The following is a 14,608-nucleotide window of genomic DNA, read 5'->3' on the forward strand; positions in this document are numbered from 1 at the left end:
ATGAATGGATACAAATTATTGTAAAATAAAAATTTGTCAAATAGACAAAATCATGCCAGCACAGGGCAATAGATGACGTAGGAAAGTACTCAGCAAGCCCACCACATTTATTGTTTGTTTCTGAACTGCATGGTGGTAAGAGGTGCTCCCAAACATTTTGCTTTGCCAACATTTATTCCTTGATTTAACCTACTACCACTACAACAACCGTCATTGATTGATTCCCCAAAAACTGAGTAAATAATTAGCATCACATTATGTTTTAAATGAATCTATCTTAAATGTATGTGTGACTCACATTTATTTCATTGTTCAAAATTAAAGGTGTTTTGGGTCTTTAGTGTGAAAGTTAAGCATATAAACTGAGTCATTCATGTCATGTCCAACTAAAACAGAGTCAAGAAGCCAGTGGGAAGAAAAAACTCAGGGCATATAATCATTGCCCCAAGAATATAATTCTCTGAAATCCTGGCTGCTGAAACTACCTGCTGTAACTCAAAACCAGTTTCATCTAATAGCTACGGAAACAACCTGTTAGGACTCTAAGACTAGCTTTATCCACTGCAGTCACTCATCAGTCAGAGCCTGTCAGCTCCCCACATTTTACTAGTGCCAATCAAACCTTCTTTCAAAATGATACAGAACATTTCTCCTTTTTGTGAAACCTCTAACCTTCTCTTTGTTCTCGGACATACCAAAGATCTACATGGCTATTCTTGCTTTCCCAACAAAATGTTAAGCTTAGAGATGCATCTCTAAATTTTTATTTTGATTTAGTCAGAGATTTGGTGATATTTTTGAGATCAGAAATATGCCATAGCCATGTTATATAAATTATCTCACAGTAAAACTGATTGCATTGGTCAGGTATGGTGGCTCATGCCTGTAATCCCAGAACTTTGGGAGGCTGAGGCAGGCGGATCACAAGGTCAAGAGACTGATCGAGACCATCCTGGTCAACATAGTGAAACCTCATCTTTAGTAAAAAGACGAAAAAAAGAAAATTAGCTGGGCGTGGTGGTGTGCACCTGTAGTCCCAGCTACTAGGGAGGCTGAGGCAGGAGAATTGGTTGAATCCAGGAGGCAGAGGTTGCAGTGAGCTGAGATCAGGCCACTGCACTGCAGTCTGGAGACAGAGGGAGACTGTGTCTCGAAAAATATATATTGGTTTCATTATATGTCATTTCTCTTAATATCACAGCTTCCAAGAATATATCAATAACATTAAGTGAGTACTCATTATATTTGTAGGCCTAACAACTTTTCTATTGAAGTCAGGCTTTTGGTGTATATGAGACATTTCTGATGATTAGCTAATTCACAAAACTGGAAATTGCCATAACTGCATTATAAATGTAAGTGATAGCCTGAATGGCTTTCTTATTTGATACTCTAAGTTTATGATAGATCTATAATCTCACAAAGGATTGGTGGCTTTAAATTTCTTGTTTTGTAACACAGGAACAGAAAACCAAACACCACATGTTCTCACTCACTCCTAAGTGAGAGTTAAACAACAAGAACAATGGGCACAGGGAGGGGAGCATCACACACCCGGGCCTGTCGGGTGGTGGGGGAGAAGGGGAGGGAGACCATTAGGACCAATACTTAATGCATGCAGCGCTTAAAACCCAGAGGTTAATAGGTGCAGCAAACCTCCATGGCACATGTATACCTATGTTAAAAACCTGCACTTTCTGCACACATATCCCAGAACTTAAAGTAAAATAAAAAATAAATAAATAAAATAAATTCCTTGTTTCAACATTGCATTTGTCTGAAAACCAAACCTTTTATAATCAACAGACCAAGAGTTTCCTCTATCCCCATGTGCTTAGATTTCTCTTATCATTGCAAAAAAATGTAGAGAAGTTTGGCAATTGGTAGTTAATATTCCAAGAAAAAAAGAATGAAAAATGTAAGTTAATTTATAATTACTAATATTACATTTTAAATGAAGAAAATAAAAATAAAGAGAAAAAAAGAATAACTAATAGATGATGCCTCTCCCTAGCATCCTGAGAATAAATTATTTTCAAAATCTTGCTTTGATAATAAATTCTTCTTATCCCTCCATGTATAAGTTAATTAATAAGTTCACATATCACTTCCATTTAGTAGTATCAAGTAAAATCTCTTTGGAAACCCAATAATCATTTCTTCAAATAGTGTCAGTTCAGCAAAGGCAAATTATTTTTCTGACATAGGAATGGATGCCAATATATAGTTACAAGTTTAGCCACCAGCACCATTTTGCAAAAGACTTAAAATATTTGCTTAATGCTTGCTTTAGGGCGTGTATTTTAACTATGGATGTCAAACGTTGAACCAAAAGTAGTTTTCTTTTCCTTTTTAGTTTATAAATAAAAGTAAAAATGGAGTTATTTTGAAGATTATTAAATTACTACTGCTAAACTTTCATTATTTTTTATATTCATAAAACAAAGAGATTTTGAGCTAAACCATTTCATTCTCTATCTCTCCCATATACACACCTGAGTGCACACCCAACTCTTCACATACACATAGATTCACATATAGCTTTATTAAAGTCATATGTTGAACTCTCTCCTCTCACCCCACACATCAGCATTAATTTATGTAAGTATGAGAAGGTGAATGAATATAGAAATAAGATGACATTAAAGTAATAGTCTTGTCATTCAAAGTGTGCTTCAAGATCTAGCAGCATCAAGCATCATCTGGGACATTATAAAAAGGCAAAATCCCAGACCATCCTCTAATAAAAACCTCCAGGTGATTCACATATACATTAAACGTTAGAAACACTGTTCCAGACTAGTAACTCTCAAAATGGGGTCAACATCATCTAGGAAACTAGGTGAAACTAGAGACAGAAAATTTTTAGACCCCACCCTAGAACTACACATCGGAAACTCTGGGGGTAGAGGCCAGCAATCCATATCTTACCCAGCTCTCCAGGTTGGTAAAGAGTGGCAGCTGGTCCTGTTATCATGACCACATGCCCAACCATGAGGGCGGTGGCATTGGTAACAAATAAATAAAACCAGGAAATAAAACCTCAGAACTTCTACAAATCTACCAGAATTTGTATCTGTTTAGCTTTCTAAACTCATCTGCGCCACTCTTCCAATAGCTCACTAAGCTCCAGCCACAAAGCTATTTCCTGTCTTAGGAATCCCAGACTCACCCGGGTTCTTATCCTTCCTCCCTGGAAGGTTCTTATCCTTCTCTTGACCTGGCTAGCCCCTTCATACCCTTTAGGGCCCATCAGAAATGTCATCTCCCTAGAAATTCTCTAACTCATCCTTAATTTGTTCTTTCTTTGTCTGAACCTTTTTTTGCCTCAAAGAATAAATCACAATTCATAATTAAGCTATTTGTTTGTTTATTTGTTTACTATCTGTCTTTCCTACCAGCCACTAGGCTCCACGATATAGGGCCCACCTCTACCTGAATCACCCCATTTCCCCCACTGCCTAACACAGTGTCTGGTGTATAGCAGCCTTTAATGAACATTTGCTGTGCCAGGCATGGTGGCTTACACCTATAATCCCAACACTTTGGGAGGCTGAGGTGGGAACATCACTTGACGCCAGGAGTTTGAGACAAGCCTGGGTAACATAGCAAGACTCTACCTCTACCAAAAAAAAAAATTAATTAAAAAAGGAAATTAAAAAAAAATCTTCACTGAATAAATGGCTAAATAACAGATATAACGACAAGAATACCAGATTCAGGTAGATGAGGACTTACCATTGTTAATGGAGGTGCCACAAAGACTCATTCTTTCTACAATCATACTGGGTGAAAGAAATGGTCTTTGCCACACTGAATTAAGAAAATAAGTAAACATAAGTTGACTGTAATGTTCAATACTTTTCAACATTAGAAGTTCTTTAAATAACAAAGTCTTTCTCTAGGACATTTAGAATTTTGTCATTTTTTTAAAAGCTATATATATAGGAGAACTTTCAAGTCAAAACATTAAATTAAAATGTTTAATTCCCTTTTGAATGTGTGTTGAATACAAATCAGTAAAGCATTTTTCTAGGCCAAAAGGAACCAATGTTACATTTAGAAGGCAAGGCAATTGATTGCATGAAAAATATAATCTACCCTATGTTTTTAAAAAGAAATTCAAAATCTTTATGGTTAATGTGGTATAGTAACGTCTTCTTTACAAAGCAAGACACCACAATAAAGTAATGGCACAATAAAGAAACGTTTGTTGTTTTTTACTCTTTGTATTATCTTCATATCCCAGTAAAAAATAAACTCTTTAATAAATAAATATATAATAAATATTTTCCAATTGAAAATGTATAAATAGGTCCATTCTTTTAAAAAACGTTCTGTCTTGGTATGGCATGTTTCATAGTTCATAGTTTCACTCAGGTTTTGTTTTCTTTAGTTTTAACATATAATGCCATAACCAGTGAATTCTACAAGGTCCTCAGAATATATGTAGCAATGGTCTTGGCTAACTAAGTCAATCCATTTCTTCAACATGAAGTCTCTATTGTTAACATAAATCTTAAAGTAAACAGAATGCAGAGAGGTGAGGCACCAGCAGCAACCATGTGGGGGTTCCCATTATCCACAACTTGACAGATTATTGGCTTCAGTCTACTGGTAAGGATTGAGCCAATGAATCTAAGGGAACTTAATCCATCTATAAAGAGTGATCATCATCTATTTCTGGTCAGAATGTTTTTTTGTTTTTTTCTCAATATTCTTTCCAAATTCAGCCTCCCAGTAGAAAATAGACTCTAATATTCTGAAAGTCTTCTTGGGTTATTATTTATGATGGGAACTGTGATAAAAAAAGAATAGCTGTGGTTTGACTCTTTCATAAAGTCACTATCACACTTCAAGTGTACATCAGTAGGTCCTTGTACAATTCTGGAACTCTTTCTGGATCCACTGGTCTAGGTAAGAAATGTGTAAACTTCTGATGTCTTTTGGACCTGGCACCGTCTCTAGGAGTTCCGTCTTTGTTAAGTGCCACAAAATACCTGCGGCCAGTGTCTCCATGTTTATATATGTTGGATGAATAGGTGTTGTACCAGTTCTCTTCAAATTGCTCCCTAAAGATGCATTCGGAAGTAAGTTTCTCCTGAAACAGAGAAGATAACTATTATTTTTTTTAAAAATACCTTTAAGATAATTTCTTTACAAGTTTTAACTCTATATTTTCATTTATTTGCCTATCACTACATCCTTGTCAAAGAAAGAAAAAGGTTAAATTGGATTTGCTTTGTTTTAGTTCATATGTTATCTCTCATTTTTCATACAGGTGACTTCATCTGGCAGTATACTTTAAAGCAGCAGTCCCCAACATTTTTGGCATCAGGGACCAGTTTCGTGGAAGACAATTTTTCCATGGACCAGGAGGAGGAGGGGGAATGGTTTCAGGATTATTCAGGCACATTACATTTATTGTGCACTTCATCCCTATTGTTATTACATTGTAATATATAAAAAGATAATGATGCAACTCATCATAATATAGAATCAGTGGGATCCCTGTGCTTGTTTTCCCGCATCTAGACAGTCCCATCTGGAGGTGATGGGACACAGTGACAGATCATCAAGGATTAGATTCTCATAAGAAGCATGCAACCTAGATCTCTTGCATGCACAGTTCACAATAGGGTTCATGCTCCTATAAGAATCTAATCCTGCAACTGATCTGACAGGAGGCGGAGCTTAGGTGGTAACATGAGCAATGGAGAGCAGCTGCAAATACAGAAGAAGCTTCACTCACTTGCCTGTTGCTCACCTCCTGCTGTGCAGCCCAGTTTCTAACAGGCCACAGACTTGTACCAGTCCATAGCCCAGGGATGGTGACCCCTCCTTTAAAGAACTTTAAGTCAAATGTCAATTCCCAATTTTATTTTCAAATACTTAACAAATACCTCATGTCCCATATTATCACCCTACTATCACTATCACTACCAAGCAGACCTGTAGTTTACCTTTTTCCATCATTAGATGCTAGAGTTCTACCTATCAAGCCTCTATTCTCACTTTGGAACATTTCAAGATCTTGCTAAGAAACAAATTCCAAATTCAAGATCATCACTCCAAATCATATATCTTCTCTTTATGAACTTACTAAATTGTCTAATGATACATTCTCCATGATTAACTTTTACCTGGATCTCTTACTACTAAGATAAAAGTCCAGTGACTTATCATCTTTTCAAAATGGACTGTATATTGTCCTAAGGGATAAACCACAGTTGCTTTTTTTAAATCTAACATATACATGAATATTGTATGCATGATTTTTTTCTATTGTAATTCTATTAATTTTACTATAATTCTACACTTATGATTATCATACTGTGCGTTGTTTTTCTTTGTTCTGACCTGACAGGAAGCCTAGAAAAAAAAACAAGTTTTACCCTTACAAAGGACAGATATTTGTCTATTTCAATATCATCACCAATTTTTCTCAGTGCATATTAAGACTCTAACTGAATACTGTGGTTCCAGTTGAGCTTTTAAGAAAAAAGAAGGCACTAGATAGTGCCATCTGCTTAATCATAAAAATAATTACAGAGACTTCAATTCGAGAAGATTGTTCACATAAAAAGAGGTGTGGGATACTGGCATGTATTTTTATCTTACCAATTCTTATAAAAGCATATAAGCAAGTGTGTACAAATAAAAAATGTTAACAATGAAAGAGAAATATTCATATTGTTGTATTAGGTAGAATATTATATTGTCCTGTTATTTAAATTCTGACATTGCTATTGCAGCTTTGTTCTAAAAATAAAACTTATACTGATGAAATATTAACCTGAAAAATATAACTTAAGTACCATATTTAAACATTCATAGTAGACCCACAGACGTGCACTTATCCATAGCAGCAAGTTAAAAATTGCCCAATACAACTTTGAGTGAGCCCATGGCTATGGTAATTTTTAAGACTACAGGCATAGAAGAACCAGTGTGTCTGCCATCTTCTCTTGGTACTTGCAGTATCTCACAACTTTATTCACTTACTTTCTACATACAAAGGTCAGCAAGTAAGTGGTGTATATTTAGCTGTGGAAGATGATAACAGGTAGAGAAAGTTTACCTTAAATAAACTTAAAGGTGAGAGAGTCTAACATGGCAAGAAAAAAAATTCTCCCATTTAACTCTGTCTCTGGAGGGAATGATCAAAATATAGAGGAAAGTAGAAAGACTGAAAATAATGTGTAGGAAGAGCTAGTGAGCTGAAGGCAAATTTTTAAAATTTTAATTTTTAAAATTAACTTGTATAGTTCAGAGAAGAAAAAGGACTTTATAATTCATTAAATACAATAGCCAAATATCAATATCAATAATGGTTGGGGATTTTAAAAATATAACTGGGTTACTAGACTCTTGCCCAGACACATGGAGATTTAGCAGGATATAGATTTCTAATTTCTACATAAGTATATTTTATATTCTTCTAACAGACATTATTGGTAGACATTTTAATTACATATAGGATAGTCATTATTTTAAGAATTACAACAATAATAAAAAATAGAAATAATACATACTGATCCATAGAGTTCTCCTTTGTCATTCATTCCAAGATAGAGACCACTGTCCACACCTCTAATACTGACCAGTCCCACTGCCACACTGATGAATTCCAAAATACCTGCATATGTGAACAATTTACAAAAACATTATGTTTTATATTTATGAATGAGCATATAACTAACAAAAATCTTCCAAAGAGTAACAGAAGTTGGCCATTATTGCTAAATATAATGATACATACGTAGAAGTCCTCTGTAAACTGGAAAGAGCTAGGCAATTATTTTATGGCAGATGAAAAAAAGACAATAAAAGAAAAAAATTGCTCATCATATGTGATGAGCCAAGTATAAAGGGGACCCCAGAGAACCTCTGACCAGCCAGTGCACTGGGACAATGGGATGGAGTCTTGGGAAATTCACGTGCTTTGCAACAGGGAGACACCCGGCCCTTCCTGTAACCGGGTGGTAACCTGGGATTCAACCTGTGAGATGGGGGCCTGGTAACAGGAACCTCTCTTGCTTTGCTTATTTTTTTCTTCTTTTTGTCCAATAAATTCCATTTTTCTCACCCTTCTACGTGTCCATGAGCCTACTCTTTTCTGGTTATGTGACAAAGACGTCTGCTTTTAACTGAACTAAGGAGAAAGTCCTACAACAGTGGCATAATATGAAGGATGTGAAACCTTACACCAGAGTGAGCTGCGTTTAAAATCCAGTTCAGGAACTTACTAACTGAGTAGGCAAGTCATTTGTCTTCTTTGAACTTTAATCTCCTCATATGCAAAATGGATAAAATGCCTCCCTAAAGGAGATGGGTGAGGATTTTTTTCTGCACATACATTTAGGCATTCAACAAATGGAAGCTATTATTATTTTGAAATTGTTTATAATAGCAGTATTCTCAGTTTTCCATGATCCCCTTAGTTAATTATAACTATTTTCTATTCATTGTTTGTTTTTATTTACAATAAATCATATCAATCTGTTTCTAGGAGTAGCAGCATCCTTTATTGGGTATAACAGTGTTTTATAGCTAATAAAGGGTATCTGTTTCTATTTTCTCATCTGGACTTAAAAAACAAGCCCTTAAAACAAATAGAGAAGATATTATTATCCCGATATTACATATAAAGAAACTAAGGCTCAGAAAGGTTTACTGACTTGCCTAAGGGACATGATGTTTGTAACTGGTAGAACTGATACTGAAACTTCCATTCTCAGCCCTAATCCAGTTTCTTCTTCAGGACACTGTTTCTTGAGGACAAGACAGTAGTTTCAAGACTTTATAGATTACATAACATGCTATGTTTCCTGCTATATAATTTTTAAAATCAAATTGCATAGTTCAGAGAAGAAAAAGGACTTTATAATTCATTAAATTTGACAGCCAAATATAATGAATTTAGCATGCAAGTAGATTTGCTATCAATAACTTTCTAGAATTATTTCCATTTATCAGTAGATAAACTAAGAGCAAAAACTCTTCCCTAAATATGCTGATACACCATAGTTTAAAAACTACACACTTAATGTCTCCCTCTGAATCACCCTTTTTTTTTTCTGCACACACTAAACTTTGGACTAATGCCTTTGTCTCATTCTTCCCTCTTTGACTCTGCTGAAAAAGCATAGCTGTGCTTTCTATGCTTGGAGCTACCTTCCTCAATAGCATACTACCTTCACCCCTTCACCCCATCCTGAGCTCTACAAACAGTATAAATGTGTACCATTTAGCCTGACTCTTGCTCTTAAGTCATTTCTTGATTTATTGTACAAGTTCCTGTTTGGACACGTGATACTCCCAAGGCCAAGAGAAAGTACAGAATCTGACTATTTGCTGATATGCAGGGCTCTATTCTATCCAAAGCCTAATTCACTCTTTGGCAGAAACATAGATTCTTAGCAAGACAAATGAGCTCTTTCAAACTATTAGGAGATCATGTAGAACACTAGAGCTATCAAGGATCTTACAGCAACAATACTCTGCTAAATAGTCTCTAAGTGGCTTGAAAGAGCCAGGATCCCTCATTGAAAGCCTAACGTAGAAAGAAGATAAGATATAGCAAGAAGGCTCAGACTCCATGGGACAGCCATCATAATGACAAATACAGAGGTGGGGAGTGAAGGAAAATCAAACTCACAGCCAAGTTCATTAGCAAAAGAGTCCTGACAGATACAAAAACATAGGCCCAAAACATAATTGGTAGAAAATATATATATTAATGTAATATCATTCAGGATATAATTACAAATGTATAGTTACTTCGTATTGAATGTTACATTCAAATTAAAAAGTGTACTGTAGCTGAAATGCAACTTAATTCCCTTTAAGTATCTGATTAACATTAAGATTCTCTTGTCTTGCAAAGAACAGGAACTGATTAACTGATTAGAATGTAGAATGGAATAAGTTTTCAACTACAATAAAATAAAGCTTTAATTTCCATATAAGCTAATTATCTAACAGATCTCACAAAGTGTTCATTTTTCTTGGAAAACTAAAAGGTAAACCACCTATACTTTAATTCTTATCTTAATGCTGTCATCTTGCCAAAAAATATGCAGTTGTAGAAAGACAAGAGATTACATATGTTCTTAGAATAATTATATGCAATAGTTTTAACTTAATTAAACAATATTCAAAACCTTATATATAACCAGGCATAAATAATTTGGCAATGGCTCATGGGACTGATGGGAAAAAGGTTACGCGTTTTTTGTGTGTGCTCCTCTTAAAGATTTTAGTCACACTTTTAAATTCTGATCCTTTTTCTCCTTGAGGAAATAGTATACCACATAGTAATTTGTAATCATTTGATTCTTAAATGAGATTTGACAAGTCTTTCTTATTCAGAATATGAGGTGGCAACCAAGCTAATTCCTTTACAAAGAGCAGACATGAAAAACTTTCCTTAAGAGGTAATCACAGATTTTAGATAGATTTTCTAATGCCCAGTGTCCCATAAAAAGGCTTGGAGGTACTTTGTCTTTCTGGTATCACTTTCAAAGCCAGCCTTTTTAATAATCATAATAAACAGGTGAGTCAACCCACAATGCAACCACATCAGACAAATCTATGGAGAATAGTGGAGAATAAAGGAAAAGCCTTTAAAGAAATATGTTTGATCTCAGGCTAAACTTTTTTTTTTTTAAAGAAATGATTCCATGTTTACGCATTAGTTAAAGTCTTCCTACTGTACTACTGTGCAGAAAACCTCCATTATAAATACAGAGGTATGACCAAATTAGTATAAAATTGGCAAAAAAATAAAGTTATTTCCTTTAAATCTCAAATAGCCATCCCTGAGTTTTTCAAAATTGTCACTCTGATAACAAAGATAAGAGTTTTTTAAAAATTAAAAAATAATTTAATAGTAACTGAAGCACTAGCAAAAGAAGGCAAACAAACAGAAGCATACAATAGGTTGAACATAAATTTTCTTCTTACCTACACTCTCTCAGAGTAAATTATGATGTCTAAGCTATTGAAGGCCACTAGGATACACTATAATATATCATAAGGAGGCCATTCACTCCTTTTGGTTCCCAGAGTAATCTAGGTTATCTTCCTTTTGTTTAACAGTGAGTATTTTGTTCCTATACATAGCCTCCCACTATAGAGTGACTTACACTGGCACAAATTCAATCTGTCATTTTTATTTTTTGCAACTACTAAATAATTAACACAAGTTTAGCAAAAACAAAATGTGCTAGCAGGATAATTCTGATATGCAACTTCCATTCCTAAAGAAATGCCATTAAATGCCATGAATGAATGTTGACAAGTTTACAAATATTTACTTATCTCTCCCCATAGGGTCAGTCTTATAAATAGACACAAAGCAGAAAAGACCTATTTTTCTTCTGTTATTGAGGCGATAATAGTTTAATAATTACAAGTGTCTTAAAAGTAGAATTTCCAAGACTACACTGTGTATTCCAGGGTGAAAGTCTGAATATTACCTAAGCTTAACTTCTACCTGCTCTGCCTTTAAGTATTATCATATTTGTGTTTATTTCTAAATCTTTCTGGTAGTTGGAAGATTTTTCTGTAATGCGTGGAGTGAAGTCATCTTTAAAGGCAAGAAAACTGAGCCACCTGGTGTCAGTAAAGTCCTTCAGGGCCAGGCATGGTGGCTCATGCCTGTAATCCCAGTACTTTGGAAAGCCAAGGCAGGAAGATTGCCCGAGGCCAGGAGTTTAAAAAACTCAAGCCTCCTCAATTTAAAAACCACTTTCTAAAAGTGACCTCAGGTTGGCCACTAGGTCATGACACTCTTGACTGATGGTCAATGGGAATTTGGAAGAGATCAGTGGAAGCCGCAAACATGTGGGTTTTAAAAAGTTAATTTTCTAAGCCTTTAAGTGCTACCAAACGACCACCACATGCTTATTTCTATATCTAGAGTTACAAATGCCCCCATCAAACTGAGATTTACACTTCTCCAAAGTTTTAATGAGTCCTACAAGCCAAGAAAGGAATAATTATAAGAACAAGGCAGTGAGGATGAGATAAGAGAGGGCCATTCAAAGATGGGTGGATTCTCAAAGAATGCTATTGCCCTACGGATAGTGGCTGACAAATTAATGGAATCTTTTTTAAAAATGTAATGAATTTTTCCAGTGATATCTGAGGATCAAAATCCTTTGAGATTGCTTGCAGGTTAACTCTAATAGAATGGAAACTTCAGCTATGGGGGAAAGATCCTGGGATATTAGAACCGGAGAGCACCTAAAAGAGGTCATATAATTTAACCCCATCTTTGTACAGAAAAGAAGCCTCAGACTGATGAGGGCACTTTCTAGTTACACAGCTAGTTAGGAAGTCATTAACAGGAGAGACCCTCCCAATCTAGTACCTTAACAGACACTGCCTTAACAATCGTTTGCTTGTTTCTTTCTTTTAACCCCTTCTCTTCCTAGGCACTGCTGGAGGTATTCTGAAATACGTCCCTCTGTGTTCTCACCCATATCTTCTTTCGCTTTCCCATTTCCTCTTTCCTAGGGTCAACACCAAGATCCTTGCTTTCAGGTTGCACAATTTCTAAAGAGGAGCCTGGCTGAAAAACTGGGCATGCTCAGTAGCCCGGCAGTCTTCCCCCTCCCCCACCCCTCCCCCATTCCTTTTCTTTTCTCAGCCAGGTGGAACTTAGGAGCTCAGAGAATCTCAGACAGGTGAGCCCGACGGTAGCGAAGCTGCCCACGCAAAGTTAATCTGCTACCTCTTTGGGTGAACATTTGCAGGTCTCTAGGTAGACGCGTAAAGGCTCGCCACCCAGGCCAAGAGCGACGACCTGGGCAAGCAGCAGCCCCAGGTGCATAATCGGCTGCGTAACAACGGGGCATGCTTAAATAAGCGCAGTGCTTCCTGTACTTAATTTTTGTAAAGTGGAAGGCATGGGGGAAAATGAGAAAGGAAATCGGAGAAAAACATATAGGGATTTTTTTTACACTGCCTGCGAGGTAAGCAGTGCAGAACTGTGATGCCGAGTGCACCAGGTCTTGGTGTCTCCGGCAGTGGGAAGAGCAAGGGGAAGAAGGCAGGAAGGAGCCTGCGGAGCGCCCATCCTTTCCCCTGCCGCCCCCAGTATCTGGAGCTGCTGCCCGGCTAGAGGCTGCGGCGACAAACGGGCAGGAAAATTTCTGCCGGTGCCTGCTCTGGCCCGCCCTTCAGCCCCAGCCTGCAACTTGCACCGGATGGGTCCAGTGGAGCTCCGGGCTCTGCGCAGTGCTGACGCCCTTGGCAGGGAGGTGCACGGGGAGGGGACGAGGATCCCAGCTGGGGCGCGGGTGGGGGTGGGGTCGGGATGCTGGTACGTACCGAAGAGGCTGTGGTCCTGCCGGGTGCCCTGCACGCTGCCGTCGGGCAGGATCTGCAGGTGGAAGCCGGTGCGGCAGTAGAGTTGCCGGCGGCGCAGGATGCCGTGCAGGTGCGCCAGCTCCACAGCCCCTGGCCCGCCGCGGGTGCTCCGCTCCGCTGCGCTCTTGCGCTCGCCCAGCAGGGGCGGCCGTTCTCCGGCAAGAGGCAACAGGAAATGCGAGCCCACCTGCTGGCCCAAGCCCTCCAGGCCGCCCAGAAAGCCCCCGACTTCGGCTAAGGGAGCCATGGAGGGGGAGATCCGGAACACAAACCCCCCCCCAATAAAGTGTTGCGGGGGTGGGATGGAGGTGGATAGAGAAAAATTATAGCAAAACGAGCGCAAAAAGTTAAGGCCCGGTGACTCCTCTGAGGTCGCTGGAGGGACTTTGCACTGAAATGGCAGGGAAGCTCTCCCTGTCTTGGAGCGATCTTCTCTCCTTGGGTAGGTGGGAGCCGGCTGCTGGCTCTGCCGAAGTATCTATAGCTGCCGCTGCCAATACTAGGACTGGGGCTGGGGGCTGGGGCTCCAACTCCGCAAACTGATCAGATCAGAGTCCTGTGTACATACACACCGAGTATATAAGCGGGTCCTCTTGACATATGCTAATCAAGTCCTTTCATGCGCGCTGGGGAGGTTCTGTTTGAAATCTTAAACCGGCCTCCTCTCAACACGTTTTTGCTCTTCGGAAGTGACCAAAAGAGGCCCTTGGCTCTTCTCCATCCATGCCCTGGCAAAAATCATTCCTACACTTGGCCAAATCCAGCCAGCAACTTCGAGGAGGCGCAGTCGAGGCCCCTCTTTGGGGTTGTCTTTGGGACAGTGGTGATGCTGTTCAGCTGCGGCCCTGCAACCGCCTTTGATGTGAGCTTTGCAGTGATAGATCTGCGCTAAAAAGAGCCCAACTTGGCAGGTATATAGAAGAAGAGGAAGGGAGGAGGAGGGAAGGCGGGAGAGAGAGAGAGAGAGAGAGAGGGAGAGAGAGAGGAGGGCATTGGTAGGAGGAAAAAGAAGAGGAGAATTGGACTCCTTGGGAGCCGCTGGGAGCCTGCAGTGGACAGGTGCAAAGAAAGGTAAGCCAGGGAGAAGGGAAAAGGGCGTTACCTGAGGCTTGCAGACCTGCCCAGACACACATGAAAGAAAAATCAAAGCTTTGACAGTTTAACTCACTAATTTTAAAACACTAATAAAATGTACAAACATTACTCTTTTATCATTTAGATGGGGGAT

At 38.3% G+C, this 14,608-nt stretch overlaps 1 protein-coding gene across 1 annotated transcript; it reads right to left on the bottom strand.

Annotated features, from left to right (window-relative positions):
• Window positions 1-4,204: 4,204 nt before the first annotated feature.
• Window positions 4,205-14,271, bottom strand: FGF20 (fibroblast growth factor 20). Its single transcript, XM_017539621.2, has 3 exons — window positions 13,342-14,271; window positions 7,536-7,639; window positions 4,205-5,101 (listed from the first exon to the last, which is right to left on the bottom strand). The coding sequence occupies exons 1-3, from the start codon at window positions 13,625-13,627 to the stop codon at window positions 4,856-4,858; spliced, it is 636 nt and encodes a 211-aa protein (XP_017395110.1). The 5' UTR covers window positions 13,628-14,271; the 3' UTR covers window positions 4,205-4,855.
• Between the last annotated feature and the right edge of the window lie 337 nt (window positions 14,272-14,608).

This window comes from Cebus imitator, unplaced genomic scaffold (assembly GCF_001604975.1).
Source record: "Cebus imitator isolate Cc_AM_T3 unplaced genomic scaffold, Cebus_imitator-1.0 Scaffold120, whole genome shotgun sequence".
Classification (NCBI taxonomy): Eukaryota; Metazoa; Chordata; class Mammalia; order Primates; family Cebidae; genus Cebus; species Cebus imitator.

Coding starts and splice junctions, on each gene's coding strand:
- FGF20 (XM_017539621.2), bottom strand. CDS start 13,627: ATGGCTCCCTTAGCCGAAGTCGGGGGCTTTCTGGGCGGCCTGGAGGGC. Junction 7,640..13,341: donor GCAGGACCACAGCCTCTTCG/GTACGTACCAGC, acceptor TCACATATGCAG/GTATTTTGGAATTCATCAGT. Junction 5,102..7,535: donor AAGGAGAACTCTATGGATCA/GTATGTATTATT, acceptor TCTCTGTTTCAG/GAGAAACTTACTTCCGAATG.